Source organism: Xyrauchen texanus, chromosome 42 (genome assembly GCF_025860055.1).
Source record: "Xyrauchen texanus isolate HMW12.3.18 chromosome 42, RBS_HiC_50CHRs, whole genome shotgun sequence".
Lineage (NCBI taxonomy): Eukaryota > Metazoa > Chordata > Actinopteri > Cypriniformes > Catostomidae > Xyrauchen > Xyrauchen texanus.
This window is the reverse complement of record NC_068317.1, coordinates 29,789,199-29,812,550: the sequence shown is the minus strand read 5'-3', so window position 1 is coordinate 29,812,550 and position 23,352 is coordinate 29,789,199. Positions and strand designations below refer to the sequence as shown.

The 23,352-nt window shown below is 35.8% G+C and overlaps 2 protein-coding genes across 4 annotated transcripts; both read right to left on the bottom strand.

Moving 5' to 3' along the window:
- Window positions 1–526: 526 nt before the first annotated feature.
- Window positions 527–6,956, bottom strand: LOC127634910 (ADP-ribosylation factor 1-like). Its single transcript, XM_052114663.1, has 5 exons — window positions 6,893–6,956; window positions 5,824–5,979; window positions 5,429–5,539; window positions 4,952–5,076; window positions 527–1,901 (listed from the first exon to the last, which is right to left on the bottom strand). The coding sequence occupies exons 2-5, from the start codon at window positions 5,969–5,971 to the stop codon at window positions 1,740–1,742; spliced, it is 546 nt and encodes a 181-aa protein (XP_051970623.1). The 5' UTR covers window positions 5,972–5,979; window positions 6,893–6,956; the 3' UTR covers window positions 527–1,739.
- Window positions 6,957–7,287: 331 nt separating this feature from the next.
- LOC127634891 (uncharacterized) lies at window positions 7,288–23,248 on the bottom strand. Of its 3 annotated transcripts, XM_052114636.1 has the most exons (16): window positions 23,045–23,248; window positions 21,288–21,484; window positions 20,788–20,857; window positions 18,924–19,933; window positions 18,601–18,833; window positions 15,050–15,184; window positions 14,789–14,918; window positions 14,298–14,426; window positions 14,073–14,177; window positions 13,821–13,984; window positions 11,546–11,696; window positions 10,662–11,453; window positions 9,052–9,143; window positions 8,841–8,955; window positions 8,634–8,740; window positions 7,288–8,454 (listed from the first exon to the last, which is right to left on the bottom strand). In XM_052114636.1, the coding sequence occupies exons 2-16, from the start codon at window positions 21,466–21,468 to the stop codon at window positions 8,251–8,253; spliced, it is 3,618 nt and encodes a 1,205-aa protein (XP_051970596.1). In that variant the 5' UTR covers window positions 21,469–21,484; window positions 23,045–23,248; the 3' UTR covers window positions 7,288–8,250. The 3 variants fall into 3 exon arrangements, with proteins under 3 accessions (XP_051970596.1, XP_051970594.1, XP_051970595.1); XM_052114634.1 differs by having other exon boundaries at window positions 18,601–19,933; XM_052114635.1 differs by lacking the exon at window positions 23,045–23,248 and having other exon boundaries at window positions 18,601–19,933; window positions 21,288–21,741.
- Between the last annotated feature and the right edge of the window lie 104 nt (window positions 23,249–23,352).

Here is a 23,352-nt window from a genome sequence, read left to right as displayed (position 1 = left end):
AAAAAAAAAACATTTTGTGGGAATATTTGATACATGTATTTTCAACATGCTATTTCAATAAAATAATATACACATTTTTAACCAAGCATAAGATTTTTATATTCAGCAAATGTGGAATAAAAATATAATTACTGTCACTTTTACTTTATTAAAATAAGCTGCCATTTTTTTGCAGAAGTCCACAACCGTTTTAAATAGATCGATATAAACATTGAAACCACTTTTTTTCCACAAATAACCAATAGATGGTGCCATAAACATGTGAAACTTACATGCTGTACATATTGTTTTGCTTTTCAGCTTAAACAGAGAGTGAGACAGGAGCTGTTGTGTGTCATATTTAAAGATAACATCCATCATTCTGGTCAGGATGTTACTTATATTAACATTAATGACTAATTTATTTATTTGTTTCCGTTTATAATAAAGCAAAGCTCACACCAAGTTCTGTTTAAGGCCATTGTATTTTTGGACTTTAGCCATAAAGTATAGCCTCAAGTAAAAAAAAAGAAATGTCATTTCAATTTATAAATAAAATAACATTTGGGAACATGCTACTGCATAAATTTCTCCAGTATGCAAGAAATAAACAAGAGAGAAACACATAATATTTGACGTTTTTAATTCAAATCATATCCAACAGTTTGGTGGGGGGAATGTTCAGCGGTCTGTGATTGTGCTTGGGGTCTGTGTGGTGGCTAGAAACAGGTAGTGTACAGCAGGAAACCAAAGATCTGCCCATAACTCCACTACAAACATTCAGACACATTCACAAATTAAAACACGGATCTGAGAAGCCAAAAATAAAACAGCACAATTTCCAAATGACTCAAAAGAACAGGTGGTGGTTGGGGGAATCTAAACAAATTGATCCTGACCTGATACAGGTCACAATGCATTTTTTTTTCTCTTAAAGACACAGGGCAGATTTTGCCAATTTAAAAAGGACAGTTCACACAAATATGAAACATCTGTCAGAATTTATCACCCTTATGTTGCTCCAAACCAATACAACGTTCTACCTGGAAGACAAATCGAGGAATTAAGGTGAATGACAGCCTCAGTCACCATTCATTTTCATTTTATGGAAAAAAGATGCAAAGTGAATGGTGACCGAGAAGTCTCCCTTCTATGCACCACGGAATACAGTCATACCGGTTTGAAAAGACATGATGTTGAGTAAAGAATGAAATCATATTCATTTTTTTGGGTGAACTATGCCTTTAAATTGTGAAAGTGTATGGGTCATGTATTCAGCATGCCTGTAACACTGGTGTAGGAGAAGATTGGGTTATTGCAGAGAGCATTTCAAAGTTGAGAATGTGGTTCTATCTTTGCCATGTAAAAACCACACTTGGTGCAGTATGGACCTAGTCATAAAACAGTCTGTGCGGTGGAATGAGAAGGAGAGATGTGTGTATAAAAGGCACGCCAGGGTCATTCCCATACCAAGCAAACACACAGAGAAGCCTTCATGCACACATGAATACAATACATTCTCGCTAACGTGCATACTAAAGATAAACGCTTTACTATGCACTTGTGTGAGGCACACAAACACAGTCTGAGTCAGCAATGCCCAAACCTAAAAGAAAGGGGGGCGACAGAGGAGTACTGAGTTCAGTCATAGTCTGGGTCAGTACTGTAGCTGTGTGTGTCTCACTCACTCACTCAAACACACACATCTATCCATTCATACAACAAACATACACACATAGATTTGGAGACTGTAGACTAGCTCATTTCTGATTTTTCAACTGATTGGAGAGCCAGTCCAGCCCCTCGTAGAGTCCGTCTCCACTGGTAGCGCAGGTGGCCTGGATGTACCAGTTACGATGACGGAGGGCATGGAGGCCCAGTTTGTCTGTAATCTCAGCTGCATTCATGGCATTGGGCAGGTCCTGTGATGGACAGGAAACAAAACCAGATAAAAGTACAATTTCAGATTTGTTTTTATAACTAATGTTCCTGGAGCCAGTGTTAATTTTACACCGTCAATTGACACAGTGTGACACAAAGGCTTGAGGCCGTCTACACTGACGTTGTAAATCGTTTATTTTGTGTAGTAGCGCCAACGCATGCGTCGCAAAATGGAACGGACAGCATCGTTGATAATAATGGGTTCTATGGCTTTTGACGCACCCGCCACTCGAATGCGATGTAGACATTGTGTCAGCCTTTGACGTCATGCAATGAAGTGATGATCTACACTCAGATAATAAACTTCTCTTATTTAAATTTTTTTATCCCATACATTTAGGAGAATAGACAAGACGACTTGGCGCACAGGCCGTCCTCATTGTGCATCTCGAATGACAAATGGATCAATACACCCAAAAAACATAAAAGCAGTAAAAGATGATAGAGCGCGGTGTAAACATAACTTGTTTTGTGCATTTTTCTCAGCGATTTCGTTGACAAGATTAACACTGATCAGAGCCTGCCTAACTACATTCACATTCATCATGTTAAGTCAACCTGAAATGGCATTCACAGCCCATTTTACTTCTATAAAGTGACGTATTTCCAAGTAAAATTGGATATTGACTGAGAAAAACATGTAGGATGCGACTTGATTTTATCCATTGTGAATTGATTGGATTGAGAAAGTTGGCATTTCAAACAAGAAAATACATTTTTTTCCTGTGGAATAACGTGAACTGATCATTTGTCCACAACAAGACCAAGAAAGTTAATTAAAAATTAAATAGGGTCAATTATAATTTTGTGTTGCCTAAGGAAAATCAGCAGATAAGACTCCAGTCTATTAAGAAAGGAAGTAATTGAAAACCTGTTTAGACCTCATCTTTACTCAATTTTTTCAAACAGTGCTGGAGAGATTGGCAATAGTTTAAATAAGTCTGCTCTTGAATTTTGAGTGGGTATGCGAGTAAGTTTTAATTACCACCAGTAATGAGCGCTTTAAAGTTATGTTATAGTATTAAGATTGGGAACCGAGAAGCAGTTCTTACTCAGAATCATATTCGGTTCCTTTAACGGTTCTCCAACGTGCATTCTTCCAGCGATACGTAAGGATAACCATGTTACATGGTATGCCGATTAATCAAATTAAATACAAATATTGTATTTAATTTGACAATAATTCAATATATGATTAAATAATCATAGATAGTAATTATAAAATGATAATTCAGATCATTAAAATGCATAACTTTATTGTAGAAGACAAGTAAAACAAAATTTGTCTTTGGAATCCAATATATTGTTTAGAGAAAAAAAAAAATGTCCAGGGTGCTCAAGGAGTTCAAAAAAGTATATGAAGGTGCTCTTTGGGGTCGAGAGTTCAATGTCATGTAGAAAAAGGAAATCCAAGGCACTCTTCTTAGGAAAATAAAGAAGCCTTTATTGGACTGGCTATATCATGATAGAGAAAATAATTAAAACGTGGGGGAAAAGATACAACCCACGCGTAGCGGCACAAACAGCCTTCTTCAGGGTACATTTTCCAAACAAACAATTTCCTCTTTTATAGATGCTAATTGGAAACACCTGGATGACAAATAGCCTGCACATACAGAGAAGGTCCACTGGGAGGTGGTTACAAAAAAAAAAAAAAAAAAAAAAAATCACAGAAAAGGGCTGAAATCTATTTCTTCATTTAAACCAGGATATACTGTGGCCTGTAATTCATATATATAAAAATGTTCTCTCTGTAGAAGTAATTTTAATCGGTCACCACCCCGAAGACTCTTTTTAATCGTTTCTAAACCCTCAACCATTAGACCTTCTGGGTTACTATTGTGCACGTTTTGGAAGTGTTTTGCCATAGGGTAATCTAAATTGGCTTTTCTAATGGCATTCTTATGCTCAGATACTCTGTCTTTAAGACGCCTCTTGGTCCGCCTACATAAAAGCATCCACATATGCATGATAACCTATATACCACGAAAGTGGTATTGCAATTAATGAATGTCTTATGTCATACTTTTTATCTGTCTTGAAATTAAAAAATTCTTTACACTCTTTCATACTAGAACAATGATTACAAGACCCACATTTGTAAACTCCTTTTAAATGTATGTTAAGCCAGGTGGTCCGTTTTTCGGCAGGAAGATGACTAGATACTAGCCTATCTCGTAGAGTTGGAGCCCTCTTAAAACTTATTTTTGGAGATGCAGAAAATACTTCTCTAAGAACAGGATCACTCTTAATAAGATTACAATTTGAATGTATAATTCTTTTTAATGAATAATTTGAATGTATAAAACAATATATTGTTTATTTCCATATTACTGAACACAGTCCACAGCCATCTATTTTGCAAATTGTCAATCAGTTCGAGATTTATTATAAGGGCTTGTCAGACAAACGCTTTGCACGTCTCAATTTAATTGTCGAATCATAAACATACCATTTTTAACTTGCTGTGTCAGGTTAATAGAAGAACACATTGTGAGATCCCTGCGTTCAGATTTGCGCTCCATCAAGCTGCGTTTGAACACAAGAACGTGTTCTCAACTTGAGCTGTTGTTGATAAGTGTTAGCTTTATAAGCTGTGCGTTGTCTATGCAGATAAAGTTTCACTTACTGCCCCCTGGAGAAAATAAATGGTCCTTCATGCTTGAATTGCCCTGATGTTAGGAATATGCCTTACTCCATTTTATATATATAATATGATTGCAGTGAATGTGTTAAAATCGACAGCGCTAATTAATTAATTCAAAATAAAAAATAACTGTTACTGTGTTATGTGTACTTCAAGCTCAGAAATGAATTCATATGAAAATATGTAGTTTAAGATGCACTTTATGAGCTCTGCTGCATGAGAACTTTAAAAACTTTCATGTAATTAAATATTTAATAAATAAACAAACAAACATTAAAAAGAGCAGTTCACTTTAAAGTTACAGTTTTGTTTATTTGTCCCTAATGTCTATCACCGTGCTGGTAGGCTGAAATGCTCATTTCGGACCCTGTAAGTGATGCTCACCTGTTTGTTTGCAAAAACGAGAAGGACAGCGTCACGCAACTCGTCTTCTGCTAACATTCTTGTCAACTCCTCCCTGGCTTCGTTAACTCGTTCCCTGTCGTTACTATCAACTACAAAGATCAGGCCTGCCACAGGAGGAAAAAATAAAAGATTTGTATCAGGAAAAATCAATGTCATCACACCATAAAGTAACATCTCAAAGTAATTCTCAAGCTAAACCGTGATTTCAGAATAAAATCCATGTAAAATTTTCAAAAACATTTTTTTTTGCTTTTTCCAGTCACTTTACACATCTCAGGCTTTATTCTGAATATTTGGGCTAAAATACGATTTGCAGCAGTAACTGCACATTGCTTTTTACTGTATTATTTCGATGTACACTTTCTTCACAATCATTTGAAAAAAAAAATATTATTTATTTTTTAATATTGGCAGACTTGGTCCTCCATATGTGGTTGTTGCCATGGCTTCTCGTACCTTGAGTGTTCTGGAAGTAGTGTCTCCAAAGCGGTCTGATTTTGTCTTGGCCACCAACATCCCAAACCGTGAAACTGATATTCTTATATTCTACCGTCTCTACGTTAAAACCTGTAACATGAAATAATGATTTTACTGGAAAGACAGCACATTACAAACACAAATTAAACAAAAATACACCAATTACTAACATGAGAAGCAATGCAGAGATAGGAACAAAGGATTTTTGTGCTCTGTGCAACACAAGTCAAGGACAAACTGATACAGTCAGACTGACAGAGCGTTTGCATGTGTATTCAGGGCGTGTGTTTAAAGATATCGCACAACCAAAACACTGTGAAAGACAAAAAAAAGGTTAAAAAACAAACAAAAACAGATGGCGTCCTCAGGCGTACCGATAGTAGGAATAGTGGTAACTATTTCTCCCAGTTTTAGTTTGTACAGGATGGTGGTTTTACCAGCGGCATCAAGACCAACCATGAGAATTCTCATCTCCTTCTTTCCAAACAAACCCTTGAACAGGTTAGTAAAGACATTCCCCATGCTTTTAACTGCAAAGATAAGAGATAAAGAGCTTTTTAACCATTTGAATAGACAATCATACAACATATAAATCACAAAAGGGTATCAATTTCACAGCTTCTAGATTATGCTGGGTAGCAAAACAAGATCTTCATACATGTTCATGTGAACTATAGATCTTAACATCTTCATGTCAAAATAAAAACTATCATAATTCTGATAATCTAAATGGAAGAAATGGGTTTGAAACTGTGACATCAGGAATATTTTTATTTTTTATATATTGTGAATCAAACTCTACAATTATAAACAAGCACCACATCTGTCTTGGACATTGGGATGGACACAGTGATCTATAGACACACAGACTGATAAAGACATCAAAGCGGAGTCATTTATTTACAAAAACACTAGAAATATGTACAAACACATTAGTTGACTTCAGTGTTTTCGTGAAGAAATGGCTAGTAAAATGAACAAACAATATAAGAAAACACTGGCATGTTTAAACAGACAGGACGTCCAACTTCTATATATCTTATATATATATTATAAGTCTAAAGAACTTGCAATAACACTTAATTTAAAATCTAAAGAATAACTACAATAAAACGCATTTAGTAATTATTCAAAGTATTAGATTTGTTTACACTATTATCCATGAAAAATATTAAAAAATGTCAAGAGACTATTTAAATTAAATTAAAAAAATAAATGAATAAAAAATACGTACTAAACGAAGTTTAAGGCTGATCTTCCCCCAATAAACGAATTTATTGACCCAACCATCTTTAGCACATTAGCCGGCTAGCTACACACAATATAAGAGCAAGCAGCTGGCCCTTTAAATGACGAATTCATAGACTTATTAAATGACTAACGGTCTTGAAATAAGTGTTATTAAGTGAGCATGTTCATCATAAAGAAATGAAATAAAATCACCTCTAAACCGGACTTCTTGAGCTTTCTGAGTCCACTGCTTCAATGCACCGCTGTCACTGCAAAATGGCGTATGTCGCAACTCAACCCACCGGCTTGACAGGCTCCGCCCATTATCCCGCCTCCTGCAGGTGAAGTCCAATCAGAGTGCACGAGAGATCCGGTAGGATTTGGGAAATGAAGTAGTACTCACTTGTGATGTGTTGACAAACCTTAGTTTACATGACTTAGAATACATTTATAGCTTTTATATAATAGCATTAGGTATTTTTTTTTAAAATAATAAAATCTATAATACATGTTTTATGTATTATATCTTAGTCTGGTCTTTCACATACCCTGTTATTTTCAGTGAAGTAAAAACGCTTGACTTCGAGACAAAAATATAACACTTTATAAACAACAATTTTATGTAAACCAGTACATTTGAAACAAAATAATTTTGTCTGATACATAATGGTCACGCTTAGTAGTTTGAGACTTTTAAATATCTTTATTTAAAAATCTCAAAAACACAAATAGTGAATGTGAATGATCTCTTCAATAAAACAGAAAAAGTTAACACAGGTTAGTTCACATTGCATGAAGCTGCAACTTAACTGAATTTGTTAAAGGGATAGTTCACCCAAAAATGATTTTTTTTTCATTCACTCACCTTCATGCCATCCCAGATATGTATGACTTTCTTTCTTCTACTGAACACAAATTAAGATTTTTATAAGAATATCTCAGCTCCGTTGGTCCCTTCAATGCAATTGAATGGTGGCCAGAACTTTGAATCTCCACAAAGCAAATAAAGACAGCATTAAATTAATCCATACAACTCCAGTGGTTAAATCCATGTCTTCAGAAGAATATGATATGTATGGGTGAGAAGCAGATTCATATTTTAGTCAATAAATTTCCAGTTAAGCCCCCCCAAGCACTCTTTTCTTCGAAGAAGAGTTCTTTTGTTTTTGGCGATGTGCATACTTTGTGCATAGCGCCACCTACTGGGCAGGAAGGAAAATGTATAGGAAAAAAGGATTTAAATATTGATCTGTTTCCCACCCACATTATCATATCGCTTCTGAAGACATGGATTTAATCACTGGAGTAATATTACTTTTATGCTGCCTTTATGTGCTTTTTGGACATTCAAAGTTCAAAGATATTCTTTTAAATGTATTTGTTGGTGTTCGGCAGAAGAAAGAAAGTCAGACACATCTGGGATAGCATGAGGGTGAATAAAAGATGAGAGCATTTTCAATTTTGGTTGGAGTATCCCTTTAACTGAACCCAAAACAAATTAAATGAGCAAGGCTCAAATAGAATGGAATGGGACGTCTAAAACTCCAGTTTGTTTGTGGAGGTCACTCTTGCTAGAGTGGCAGTGTAGAACAGGTATCCAAATGTTCATCATAGTCTTGCAGCTCTAGTTTTCCATCTCTGACCCTCCAGTCCCAACTGGAGTTTCCGTCAGGAGCGGGGACACACTGCAACCACATGCCTGACTCGCACACCTCTGTGTCTGGAGAAACGAGTCGCCCATCCAGGGTGGCCAAACTAAAGGCTCTCATAGATATCTACATACAATACACACACAAAAAACAACTAGAGATTAATAGAGATATGGAGTTAAAGAGTGGTGGCTGGCATTCACAGCTCTGAGTCAATTTAATCACACTGTGTTCATGTAGATTGATTAAATGCATAAATGTCTGGATTTATATTAATACGATTTGTTTCTCATCAGAATCATCACCTGTTCACTGATCCCCACGGCAACATGTCCGATTTTCACTTGCGGCCTCTCTCTGATCTTTAAACTCTCGCCACTTACATCTTCCACCCATATATCAACCCCAAGTCCTGCATGCGTGCAGACGGGCAAATAAAAATACACACAAACTTATGATTTTACACATACTTATGCATTTACAACTGCACTCACAGGACTATTGAAACCTACCCTCAAAGTAGCAAGATGATGTCTGAGCTGTTGACACCGACCAATCAACATTGAAACTTTGGCTGTCTGTAGAGCTACAGGAGGAGAAAACCCCTGAGCTCAGATCATCCGAATCCTTTAAGGAAGGAACATAGGGTTAAGCTGCTTGCTCTGGAACAATAAAAAGGCTATAAAACACTGTTGTTTTCTGACAGTAGGCCTGTGTGCTTACCTCATCAGCAAGGTCTTGCTCAGAGTCACGGTGGCTGGTACAGGTGAGAGGTTGTGGTCTGCGAGAATCAGGTAAACTTGTCTCATGTTGCCCTGTGGAAGTAGATAGTAATTCCACACATTAAAAGAGAATTCATCACAGATATCAACATGGCTGTTGCTTAAGTTTTTGTGGTTCACAGAGCTCTATTTCAACAAATGCACATGTAAGCTTAATTTTCCTGCTTGATGCATTTCCTTATCTGTGTTCAAGACACAGATATGCTTCAAAGATGTTTGTAAATCACAGGCAAATTTGATGTAAGGACATTCTGTTTCCTGCTTGTGAAAACGTTTCAGGATCCTGGACCAACATGACTTAGTCACTAATCATGATTTTAAAGGCATGGTCCTGGGTCAACATCTATTTTGGTATTTAGCTAATCAAAATCTGGATACACAATTTGGGAAAAAATGTGGTGTCCAAGTTGCTCAACTGACTTAAGGGTAGTGTTATTCAGCTGGCTGATGAAACAAATATCATTACTGTATTTTTCTGTAATGCCAGCTTGGTATTTTTAAATGTGAAATTGATATCACAACTCTTGAGGCCCGAAAAGTGCTGTAGCATGGATTGTATCATGACTTGCAACCTCTCTGCGCCCCCTAGTGTGCGAAGTACTGTATTAAAGTATCCTCTCTTGAGCACAATCCACTCATTAACATGTTGAATTTGAAAAGGAAAATGAAAATTTAAATAAAAAAAATTAAAAGATAAAATTAATAATAAAATATACTTTGCATTTTAATTTAAATTATTTCACTATTATTGCATGAATATTAAGAAAAAAACGAATTGCACTTTCTTATTCACATTTGTCTTTTCATTTCAAAATTGGCAGTCTTGCCTTGAGATTGTAGTGAAAACGAAATGTCAAATCATCGATTTTATACATTTTTAAAATTTGACAGGAATGAAAATGAAAATAAAATAATTTAAATGTATTTTTAATTTTGGCATATATATTGCGAACACTTATATATTGATTTATTTTTGTGAAAACAATTTCACCCCAATTTGGCATGCCCAATTCCCAGTGCACTCTACTGTAAGTCCTCATGGTGGCGTAGTGACTCGCCTCAATCCGGGTGGGGGAGGACGAATCTCAGTTGCCTCCGTGCCTGAGACCATCGATCCGCGCATCTTATCACGTGGCTTGTTGAGCGCGTTACCACGGAGACCTAGCGCATGTGGAGGCTTCACGCTATTCTCCACGGCATCCACGCACAACTCACCACGTGCCCCACCGAGAGCGAGAACCACACATTATAGCGACCACGAGGAGGTTACCCCATGTGACTCTACCCTCCCTAGCAACCGGACTAATTGGTTGCTTAAGAAGCCTGACTGGAGTCACTCAGCGCACCCTCACATTGAGAAAAAAGATACAATGTAATATTTAGTGATACTATATGGATTGTATGAGATTCATAATCCACTTAAATGGGTCGGTCATTTTGACCTGTGAACACAAGGAGTGGTAGCCAATGAGGAACACAACAAGGGTTAAACTGTACTTTGTCTAACACCAAATCAAGCTTTCTCAAATAAAACAAATAACACATTCTCACCGTTCTTCTTCAGAGTGACCGACTCTTCATCAGAATCAGAGTAGCTGTCTTCGTGGCTTTGTAGGTGAGCTTCTTTTGGGAGATAAAGTGTCTGTAACTGTAGGAATGGTTCCCATTCCTCCTGGGCCCAGTCGCTGCCCAGCTCTCGAAGACTCTCCAAATCACTCTCCACCTCGTCATAACTCTCTCCATCACTCACAAAGCTTCTGATCTCACCATCACAGCTCTCTGATTCCTCTAAAACGGCTCTTCTGTTCATTTCATCACATTCTCCAAACACCACTCTTTTTTCTGGGAGATGATCAAGTACACCATCGGTCTTGTTTTTTTCAGCACCCGTTTCATCTGTCCATTCTTTGGTTTCCTCAAAGTTCTCTTTGACTTTTGATATGTATTTATCACAGATGTCTGTCTCTTCATCTGATTCAAGCTTGATGGTTTCATAGTTTTGTTCAACATTTCCCTGATTATTTTCCTGCACTACCCAGTATCTCTCCATCCAGCTGCTTGTCTTGTCCTTTTTCCCCATGTTTATATTTCCATCCTCATCCCATTCACCCTCCTCTGCCGAATCTCTTGCCGTATAGTCTGACTCATCTTCATTGACTGCTCGCTCTCTCCATGTGCTCACCCAGTGGACTGAAGGTGCTGGGAGGTCACTTGGCAAGGTATGATCTATTGTTCTGTCTGTGAAGTCTGGGGTCTTCTGAGTTGTCAAGACATTTGGCCAGTCCTCACTGACAGGTGCTACATGTTGCCTGGTTGTTTCTTCAGGACCAGAGACCCTACGCACTAAAGGTGCATAAAATGTAACAATGTACATTAGTACTTCAAGAGTATGCACATTTCATCATCAATCATAAGTCATTTGTAACAGTCGGCACCTGTTCTGAGTGCTTTATAAGTCTTCTGCAACAGTTCGGATGCTGAGTCTCTCTCTATTGGCTCCTTTACTAGCCCCCCTTTGATGACATCACAGGTCAGGGGGTCACAGTCAGAAGGAATCTCCCACAAAGGTGGGGGCTCACTGACAATCTGACAATCATAGAATGTTTAAACATAGTTTGTTAAATAGGCAGCCATTATAGGATCTCAAATGTCTATACGTTCTGTATATATACTTTCGCCATTTTGAAACCATAATCAGTCACTTTTGTGATTGTGAAGAGCAATGATTAATGTGCAAAAGTGAAGGACGTTAAGGGTCATCACATGACTCACGTCAGCTCTGCAGAATACATTGAAGTCTATGAAGTGACGTCACAACAAAGTGTTTTTCACACACGTTTTTTGTGTCACTATTTGACACTTTGAGATTACTAAGCAACAAGAAATATAAAAAATCTGTCCAAATTTGTGAAGAGACATTGAATATCTCATAATTTCTTTTAATAAAATATTACTGTATTGTTTACAAATATCACAGACCCCAGTTATTAAACTAATTTAAATTAACCGAGAAAATGCTTAGACCAAAACATAGACGAGTCCTTTTATTACTTTCTGCTATCAAAGCAACTGCAAACATTTTCTCTCTCTTCCAAATACATGTTTTCAATGTTTATTGTGCACGCCTCCCGTTTTTTTACGTGGGAAACTCGCCCCCTCTGTGACACTTTCTGCAACTCTTGTCATGTGGAGGGCGATGCAGCGCTTGACGATGGGTTCAGCCTCCAGAACCAAATTAAAACTACCACGAGAAGTCGTCTGTCCGAGACAAAGACCCAAAATCTAATGACAATTGCCTCAGCATCAGTCTCCCTTGATGCGTTTGATTACACACAGGTGAGTACGGTACACAGTTTAGTCGATGCGGACCAGGAGGAAGGTTTGAGTTGTCGATTGAGTTCTGTTCAGTTCATTTTTTACGTGTTTTGTTCATATTTGAATCATATTTGTTTTTTGTAATATTGCGTTGTTCATATGTCGTGTTTTAGTGTCCTCCGCTGTCACTGCGGGGGGAAACATTCATCTGCTTCATGTCTCTGTTGTTCATCGGTTCTCTTCATAAATAAATAAATAAATAAATAAATAAATGCATAATCGGGATTAAAAATGAAAATGTGAATGAAAATAAAAAGCAATTAAATGTCTTATTATCATTAAAATATGAAAATTAAAATGACGGGTAATACTAGATTATGACAGAATTTTTACGACCCTGTCCGTCAAAATGACGGACGATGAGAAAATCTAACGTAAGCACTGAATGTGACGTGTTTTTTTTGCATAGCCGAATTTCAAACATTAAAGTAAACACGCTACTAAGATGGACAGAAAACATGGACAAGTTCTTGAAAAGGAAAATATTGACGATGGTTAGCCTATGTGGGATAGTGGTGTGCCGTAGAATTTTTTAGTCGTAAAAAATGTGCCGTGGCAGAAACATTTTGGGAAACACTGATTTATTAGTATATACATTCTGAATACTTAATTGTAAATCTGAAAATATAGTTACAAATCTGAATATATAGTTGTAAATCTCAATATAGTTATTAATCCTTAATATAATGTTATACATTTTAATATATATAGTAGTTGTAAATCCGAATATATAGCTGTAAATCTCAAAATATAGTTATAAATCTGAATATATAGTTATAAATCCTGAATATATTTTTATTAGTTTAATATGTAAATCCTAAGTATATTATTATAAGTCTGAATATATACACTACTTGGAAATCCTAATATAAAGCTATAAATCCAGAAAATAGACCCTAATCCTGAAGATATACACTGTTCATTTGAATTAGTAGTTATAATTCTGAAAATATAGTTATAAATCTGAATATATAGTTATAATTCCTGAATGAATAAATAAATATAGTTGTAGTTTTATTAATAAGCCAAAATGTTGAAATACTAACATCTAAAATGGAAAATATATGCATTCACACTCACAAAATTATACTGTACACACATAAATATTTTCCCAATGATTTTTTTTTTTAATTAAGCTAATTATAATATTTACAGCTACCAACTGTAACCATTCAGACACTTATTGGCATTTTATGAATTTAATTAGACATTTTTGACCCATTTATGAACTTTCCGACAAGGAAAGAATGCAAATAAAAAGGACCTAATAAGTACAGCAAATGAAATACAAACTCTCTCTCTCTCTCTCTCTCTCTCTCTCTCTCTCTCTCTCACCTTCAGATAGAGAGGATGCGTGTAGTATTGTGTCCAGGGCTGGTGTCCATTGAGCAAGTGCAGTAACATACAGCAGCTGCTCCAGACGTCAGCTTTAGCAGAGCGAATGTCTCCTCTCGCAACCTCTGGGGGCATATGAGACTCTGTGCCACGCAGAATGTTTCCTACGCAAACAATATATTATGCTTTACAGTTAAGAATGCAGGAATGATGTAATAAAGGATAGAGTGTATATACAGTACGTGTAGTCACCTCTGAAGGTTTTGGTGCTGTATCCTACCAGGTTTAGTGTCTCAGAGAGTCCAAAATCACACAGGAAACACTGTCTGCCATCCTCAGACAACAACACGTTATCAACTACACACGCGTATACACACAATGAAAACGCAGAAAATGAATGCGTGGTAATAATCAGCTCTCTTTTCCATAACAATTAAGTTAAAGATTATAAAGGAATGAGATGACAGTGCAACTCACCTTTCACATCCAGGTGTACGACACGTCTGCTGTGCAGATGCTCAAGGGCCTGAAGCACCTGAGAATGGTAGAACAGAGCCAGTTCTTCAGAGAGAGGACCCCTCACTCTCATCAACTGAGCTAATGAACCTTGAGAGAGAGACACACACAGACAGATAGAGAGAGAGAGAGAGAGAGAGAGAGAGAGAGACCATTAACACAAACCTAACTCTAATAGCATTCTTAAAGTACACTGTAAAAATGAAAAGATACTCAAAGCACCATTTGGGGTTCCCTCTGGAGATTCTCCAAACACCCTTAAAGGAGTGTCTAATGTTCTGTTTATGTACTTCAGGATATATATATATAATGGGATTACTTGAGGAACGTAAGGAACCATTCACAGTCATCGTTCATAGTTCTTGTAGGAAACTCTTGTAAGAGAACCAACATTCCTCTAATTGGTCTGTTATGGTATTTATTTATTTTTTTACCATGGTCATAATAATCACCTCTTTTTAGATCCATGAAGAGAATCACATTGGGTCCTTCTCTCACGGCTCCATACAGCTGGAGAACACGAGGAGAGTCCAGTCGGCTCCATGTTTCCACTTCCTCCCACCTAAAACTACAAAGGGGAATCTTCACAAGAGAGTAACGCATGCAATCAGTCAGAAAATAAGGTCAGAAACTAGGATTATTGGAACAGAAATGAGCTATTTCAATTTATTTTGAAAAGTTTTTTAATAAATGAGCAGAAAATGGATATTCACCCTCTTGGCGGCACATGTAAATCCTGTTTGTTTGTCTCGGATGCTGAAGACATCTCCATACGATCCGTTCTGGATGTGGCGGAGAAATGAGTATTCACGACCCTCACGATATTCTGAATTCTTAACCTGGAGAAACTAAGTACAGTAAAAATATTACATATCTCACCTTTAAGTCTACAACCAATTCACAGCCACAGTCAATGTTACTACAGTCATGGTTTATGGATGGCCACATGATCTTTTAATGTTCTCAGCAGCATTACTCATCATAACTGCATTTGTACCAGTAAGAATTTAAATGAATCTCTCCAATAAGCTCTACAATAGTGATTCTTACTAGGAATAATTGCACTGTAGAGTTCTCTATTCATAATGGTGATGGCACCTCATGCATTGTCATATTCATCTGGCTTGTATAAATTGGCAGGTTTGAAGATGTATATAAATATGGATGGGGGGCCACAAAATGTATTATGAATATATAGTATATGGTTATATATTATTATAAATGATATGTTATTATACATTTATTTGAAAGATTACAATCATTACAAATTATGTTATAAAAAATATTTTGCCTGACATTTCTTACATTAGGACATGAAATGTAGGACAAGAATTGCCAGTGTAAATGAAAAAAATTATATGCAGAGAAACTTTTTATTCAATTTTCAAAAGACAAAAATAATTGCTTACTAGTAAAAATTCAATTAGAGAGCTCTGTGACGGGAATTCTTTCTAGTAAACATTCAATTAGAGAGCTCTGTGACGGGAATTCTTACTAGTAAAAATTCAATTAGAGAGCTTTGTAACGGGAATTCTTACTAGTAAAAATTAAATTAGAGAGTTCTGTAATGGGAATTCTTACTAGTAAAAATTCAATTAGAGAGCTCTGTAACAGGAATTCTTACTAGTAAAAATTCAATTAGAGAGTTCTGTAATGGGAATTCTTACTAGTAAAAATTCAATTAGAGAGCTCTGTAATGGGAATTCTTTCTAGTAAACATTCAATTAGAGTGCTCTGTAACAGGAATTCTTACTAGTAAAAATTCAATTAGAGAGTTCTGTAATGGGAATTCTTACTAGTAAAAATTCAATTAGAGAGCTCTGTAATGGGAATTCTTACTAGTAAAAATTCAATTAGAGAGCTTTGTAACAGGAATTCTTACTAGTAAAAATTCAATTAGAGAGTTCTGTAATGGGAATTCTTACTAGTAAAAATTCAATTAGAGAGCTCTGTAATGGGAATTCTTACTAGTAAAAATTCAATTAGAGAGTTCTGTAATGGGAATTCTTACTAGTAAAAATTCAATTAGAGAGTTCTGTAATGGGAATTCTTACTAGTGAAAATTCAATTAGAGAGCTCTGTAATGGGAATTCTTTATAGTAAACATTCAATTAGAGAGCTCTGTAACGGGAATTCTTTCTAGTAAAAATTCAATTAGAGAGCTCTGTAACGGGAATTCTTACTAGTAAAAATTCAATTAGAGAGTTCTGTAATGGGAATTCTTACTAGTAAAAATTCAATTAGAGAGCTGTGTAATGGGAATTCTTACTAGTAAAAATTCAATTAGAGAGTTCTGTAATGGGAATTCTTACTAGTAAACATTAAATTAGAGAGTTCTGTAATGGGAATTCTTTCTAGTAAAAATTCAATTAGAGAGCTCTGTAACGGGAATTCTTACTAGTAAAAATTCAATTAGAGAGCTTTGTAATGGGAATTCTTACTAGTAAAAATTCAATTAAAGAACTGTGTAATGGGAATTCTTACTAGTAAAAATTAAATTAAAGAACTGTGTAATGGGAATTCTTACTAGTAAAAATTCAATTAGAGAGTTCTGTAATGGGAATTCTTACTAGTAAAAATTCAATTAGAGAGTTCTGTAATGGGAATTCTTTCTAGTAAACATTCAATTAGAGAGTTCTGTAACGGGAATTCTTACTAGTAAAAATTCAATTAGAGAGCTTTGTAATGGGAATTCTTACTAGTAAAAATTCAATTAGAGAGCTTTGTAATGGGAATTCTTACTAGTAAAAATTCAATTAGAGAGTTCTGTAATGGGAATTCTTACTAGTAAAAATTCAATTAAAGAACTGTGTAATGGGAATTCTTACTAGTAAAAATTCAATTAGAGAGTTCTGTAATGGGAATTCTTACTAGTAAAAATTCAATTAGAGAGTTCTGTAATGGGAATTCTTTCTAGTAAACATTCAATTAGAGAGTTCTGTAACGGGAATTCTTACTAGTAAAAATTCAATTAGAGAGCTTTGTAATGGGAATTCTTACTAGTAAAAATTCAATTAGAGAGTTCTGTAATGGGAATTCTTACTAGTAAAAATTCAATTAGAGAACTGTGTAATGGGAATTCTTACTAGTAAAAATTCAATTAGAGAGTTCTGTAATGGGAATTCTTACTATTAAAAATTCAATTAGAGAGCTCTGTAACGGGAATTCTTACTAGTAAAAATTCAATTAGAGAGCTCTGTAACGGGAATTCTTTCTAGTAAACATTCAATTAGAGAGCTGTGTAATGGGAATTCTTTCTAGTAAACATTCAATTAGAGAGTTCTGTAACGGGAATTCTTTCTAGTAAACATTCAATTAGAGAGCTGTGTAATGGGAATTCTTACTAGTAAAAATTCAATTAGAGTGTTCTGTAATGGGAATTCTTTATAGTAAACATTCAATTAGAGAGCTCTGTAACGGGAATTCTTTCTAGTAAAAATTCAATTAGAGAGTTCTGTAACGGGAATACTTTCTAGTAAAAATTCAATTAGAGAGCTCTGTAACGGGAATTCTTACTAGTACAAAATTCAATTAGAGAGTTCTGTAATGGGAATTCTTACTAGTAAAAATTAAATTAGAGAGCTCTGTGACGGGAATTCTTACTAGTAAAAATTGAATTAGAGAGTTCTGTAATGGGAATTCTTACTAGTATAAAATTCAATTAGAGAGCTCTGTAATGGGAATTCTTACTAGTATAAAATTCAATTAGAGAGCTCTGTAACGGGAATTCTTACTAGTATAAAATTCAATTAGAGAGTTCTGTGATGGGAATTCTTACTAGTAAAAATTCAATTAGAGAGCTCTGTAATGGGAATTCTTACTAGTAAAAATTCAATTAGAGAGTTCTGTAATGGGAATTCTTACTAGTAAAAATTCAATTAGAGAACTGTGTAATGGGAATTCTTACTATTAAAAATTCAATTAGAGAGCTCTGTAACAGGAATTTGTAACAGGAATACTTGCTGTTTTGATTATTGGGGGGTTATCATAATTATATCCACTGACTGCATTGGGAGGTATATTGTATATCATTTGTATTGTATACAGTCTTCTTATATTTAGGTGTATATTGTGATATTTTCACAAAATGTGAAAATTGTATTATGTGTGATCAGATGTTTATTGTAATTGTCATACTACTTGGAACTGCCCCCAAGACTTTCACCCACTGTTGCACTTGTGTATATGGTTGAGTGACAATAAAGGGATTTGATTTGAAAAAATGTTATTATCTCATTTGTTTAGAATCCCTTTAGTCACATACCTGTTTGGGGTGGAATAGAAATCCCTCATTTACATATTTTTTCTCCTTGTCTTTCTCCTGTGCTGCTTCTTTAATCATCTCACGAAAAAACCCCAAGAAGTGGCGGCGATCCGTTTGAGTCACAAATCCCCACAGTTCAGGACAATCCACCGACTCTGAATCTGAACTTGTCTCATTATCTGTGTGTCTGTGGACATCTTCTTTATCATATGAGTCAAAGCAACCCTCAAATTCTGGCACAAACACATCACAGGATCCATTTTTGGAATGTGTGTTGAGCGAGTCAAAGTAAATCTTTTCAAAACCTTTAACAGATGACTCACCAAGAAGACCCTCTAAGACACAGCTGTCCGAATCAGAGCTGTAGGTTCGTCTGTCTATGGAACAGTATGAAGACTCAGAGTCACGGTCAGCGGTGTAGCATGAACTCTCAGAACTGTTGCTGAATACAGAGGAAGCTGAGCCCCATTCTGCCCCGGCGAGACTGTAATGGCAATCCGTGTCCATTATGTCGCATCTCCAATCCTCGTCTGTGGAAATATAAGTGGAGTCAAAATCGTCATCAACTGAGAATGACTCAAAGCAGTTAGCTTTGAACCTGGCACCGTAACGGGAAGATTCGGAGCCTGCTGTAGCTTCCATACTATAACCAGAAGTGTTGCTGCTTGATTTATAGTCATTTGAGACGCTCAGATTATCTGATTCTTTAAAATCTGAGTCTCGACTGAGTCGTTCTGCTTCATCAAAGCTGTTCCAGACAGATAAAGTGTCTGGTCTGTTGACTATGTGATCTTTGGAACAGAGACTGTGGGCATCACAGTCTGCTAGAAAGGTACAGCAAGAGGAATCACAGCATTTGATGCTTTCAGCATAAATATATGCTGACTCAGAGTCAGATTTCGGTTCCAAAAGGTTGGATATTGTGCTTTGAGACTCAAAGGTAGAGGGTAATTCAGCCTTCATCCCGTGAAGGAATAAACGGGAAATGCTGACGTTGATTTCCTGAGGACAATCCCAGAGATGGACACTAGTATTTTGTAAGTCAGGAGTTTGAGTGACCTGTTGAGGCCAAGATAAGTGCCCCGGTGTAGAGCAGAACCTGACGACACCGTTGATCCTGTGTTTGGAGCATCTTGAGGAGCGGCCGTTCTTCTGTTTGGGATTGTTTCTTTGTCTAACATTTGCTTCAGATCTCGATCTTTTCTTTCTCTCTTTGTCTTTCCAGCTCTTTTGTCCTCTGTCTTTGTCTCTACTTGTGTCCCATCTTGTCCTTGTGTCTTTTTTGTGGGAACTAAGAGAAGCTTTCTTCTCTCTTTTCGTCTCTGACAGGAACCTAGGAGTTACCGAGATAAATACGGGAGATACTTGAGAAACTGATGCATATTCATGTTGTTTAATTGGATGTAAATGGCTCAATGACGTGACACTCGTGTTTTGTCCTGATCTATTAAGGCTGTCAAATATACTTAAAAAATGCAATTCACATAGTTATTATAGTATTATCATATGAGATATTTGTTTTTAAGTAAATAAAATGTCGAAGTGGTGTAACCGTCCACAGACAATAAAAAATACAAAATAAAATGTTTATTTTTATGTTTAAAGTAGTTTGGAATAATCTTTTATTATTATTTCTTTACAAAATAAGAACCGAAACAAATTTTTATTTTAAATCTTCATATTTGATCAATGTTTGTCCACCACAAAAAAGTAAAGCGGTGTAGCCAATGAGCAGGATGTAATTTTGTTGTTGTGTGACAAAAAAGAAAACAAAATAATAATAAAAAATAAAATGATATTTTGAAATTTTTATGAAAAGGCAAATTTTTTTTTCAGGTCAAATGGAGAAAAACCTTCAAATGTGCTAAAAAAATTTTTTAGGAATTATTAATTTGTGTTCACACATTTTTTCAAGGTGCAAGTATTTTTTACACCACTTGACATTTTGAAGTTAAATATTATTTATTTATTGCAGAAAATGCTTTTTCTATTTTTAAATAGCATTTTCAAAACATATAAATTTAATAAAAAATTTAAAAAAAGTATGAAACCAACATGGGCACAAATATAAATTATATACAAACTGGATATGTGTGTTTTAAACTACACTTTTAAAAGATGTATCATTTAAAAAAATACTTTATTTGTCAACGACCAAAATAAGAAAAAAAGTCAAACGACATTTACCTGTTGCTGGCGCAAGACTGGATGATGCTGTTTTCTGTACATGTAAAGCCAAAGGTTTGACGTTCCTCTCCTAAAAAAATATTTAGGAAACCTCACATAAAACATAAAAAACACTGTCTATACCTACAACATCTCCCTGTCCATATAGTCCTCTTAATGTGATAGTGTATATGGCACACATTCTTAAAAATAAGAGAATAATCTATACATTTACAAGTGTGCAATCAAACATGCTCTTAAAAATATAAGTTCCAATTAGCACCACAAATGGTTCTACAGCCTGGTGCCAAGAGAGAACCATTTTTTCTCCTCTTGACAATACCTAGAACAACCAATAATGTAACAATGTAACATTAAGATATTTTAAATCTCCATAGAACCACGTATAGAACTTAAGAACCTGATACAGCAACAAATGGTTCTTGATAAGATGAACTTGAAGGGATGTTGTTGGCAATATCTCCTGAACCAAATGTCCATTTAAACTTGTCTTCTCTCACCTCTTGGCTGTCCCATGATGTATGATATTCCAACTTCTTCCGTGGCCACTTGCCCTGCTTCTTCAAAAGCTCTTGCCTCGTCTCTACACTCTGTGCCCGACGTTGAAGCACCCTCGTCCAGATATACCAGTGTAGAGACCTCCTGAAGCCTGCTAGAGTGAGACATGGTTGGAATGGCCATTCCTCTGTCCTCCCGGCTAATAAAATCAAACAAGACCAATTGAGGCCAGTGAGATAACTGTGCAAATACCAGGAGTTTTAAGAGTGTAGACAGATTATCTATTTTTTGTAGGGAATCTTTCCAAGAAAAGCATTGAGGATGATCACTTTTATCACTCAAACTTTCTAACAAACACACTCACAGATACTATGTTCACTTTGTAGTGTGGTCACTGGAGAGCAGTTGCTTATGTATATTAATAGCATAGTGACATTTGGCACGTTTGGAGCTGCCTCATCCCTCTCCTGTCAGCTGTCTCAGTCTCTCTTTCACACCATATCATTTATCAGTACAACATTCCTCTCATTTTTTCCTCTCTCTTTAAGTTTCTCACCTTGAACTTTGATTTCCAACTGGTGTTTTGTGTAGTCAAACTTTCAGACAATGATTTAGCTCCTCCTTTGCATTAGTTTCTCTTGGTTTCCAATTTCAATATAACCACACATGCTCAGAGTGCCTTCATTATCAACAACATTCACACCTTTCTGATCTAGAACCAACAGACACATTTCATTGGCTCTGCACATAGCGACATACCCCATTATATTATACATAATTAGGGGTCGAAGCTTCTTCTATGAAAGTGTGTGGGCAGCAAAAACCTTAAGTCCTAGAGACAGCACATTTGGCACATACACAACGCCATCTGATCCTGTGTGGCACTATAATAAGCACTTTACACTTTCTACAATATCTTTGCAAGCTGATGGGCTGAATATAATTCTTTGCTTTGATTCCTTGAGTCAAGTGAAACAATCTATTTAATTGATGATTTCATTTGAATGCAATGTTTAAATTTCACAAAATTTGGTAGACATGGACATCAGGACACTCAGATGACACATGCCAAATTTCAAGTTTCCATTAAAAACAAATCAAAATAATCAGCAAGTTAACTGAACTGTGAATGGTGAATGAAAGATGTACTACCAATTGTATCCACTAGGGAAGACAAACAAGATAAGAGATCCTTGTAAATCTGCAAACACCATACCTACAAAGTAACTTGAGTACTTAGTAATGAAATTACTTTTTCCCTTACATATCTGGGTTTTTTCTCAAATTGGGCAATTTTGGTAATTTTCTCCACTTTTCCAAACTTCTTGAACCTTGATAATCACTGCTTATATGAGACTATATGCATAATAATCATGCATAATAATGAGTTTTGACTTGTGTTTCTATTAAATCAAATTATAGTCACAAACCCATATTTTTAAATTTTAAAAAATGTTAGAAATTCTATCTCCAAAGTGAGAAAGTCCTAAAATGTACACAAATGGGAGGTTGTCATATCTAGCTAACTTCAAGGGACAAATTTGTCCCAACACATAGCCAAGTAAACACACAATTTCACAATGGATTTCAATTAACAAGAAAGACACTTATGAAACAAAGTTGTATTGACATGCTTACACTGTCCTACATAATGCATTTACGTTTGTTTAAAAAGCCACTAGCTTCTAGCAATTCAACATACACCAATATCAATTATGTACCAGTCATGAGTTATGCAGTTTCTCACATTATCACATACCCGAAACAGCCAGGAAAGAGTTCTGTAAATCTGGAAGCTTTCTCCAAGATGATGTTGTTTTCTTCTTCGAGTCAAACACACTTGGTTGATGAAGATATTTTAAGCTCTATGGGTTTGCAGTTAACTGTGTTTTATCCAGCATAAGCGAGACCTCAAACATACGCACACGGCAGACTGTGAAACTTGACTCCATCAGCCAACAGCCATTTGGAATATCTGTGTCAGCCTCTCTGATTGGTTAAAATAAAGTCAAACACTTTAAGGCAAAGTCAAAAGTCAAACACTGAAGGAACCGTTCCATCTTAAAG

What these genes read in the sequence shown, in the direction of transcription:
- LOC127634891 (XM_052114634.1), bottom strand. Translation starts at nt 21,468, where the DNA reads ATGGCCATTCCAACCATGTCTCACTCTAGCAGGCTTCAGGAGGTCTCT. An exon ending in CATCATGGGACAGCCAAGAG is followed by an intron (nt 20,858 to 21,287) that starts GTGAGAGAAGAC and finishes ATATTTTTTTAG; the next exon opens with GAGAGGAACGTCAAACCTTT. An exon ending in GGTCACTCTGAAGAAGAACG is followed by an intron (nt 9,144 to 10,661) that starts GTGAGAATGTGT and finishes CTACTTCCACAG; the next exon opens with GGCAACATGAGACAAGTTTA.
- LOC127634910 (XM_052114663.1), bottom strand. Translation starts at nt 5,971, where the DNA reads ATGGGGAATGTCTTTACTAACCTGTTCAAGGGTTTGTTTGGAAAGAAG. An exon ending in TACCACTATTCCTACTATCG is followed by an intron (nt 5,540 to 5,823) that starts GTACGCCTGAGG and finishes TTCATGTTACAG; the next exon opens with GTTTTAACGTAGAGACGGTA. An exon ending in TCGTTTTTGCAAACAAACAG is followed by an intron (nt 1,902 to 4,951) that starts GTGAGCATCACT and finishes TGTCCATCACAG; the next exon opens with GACCTGCCCAATGCCATGAA.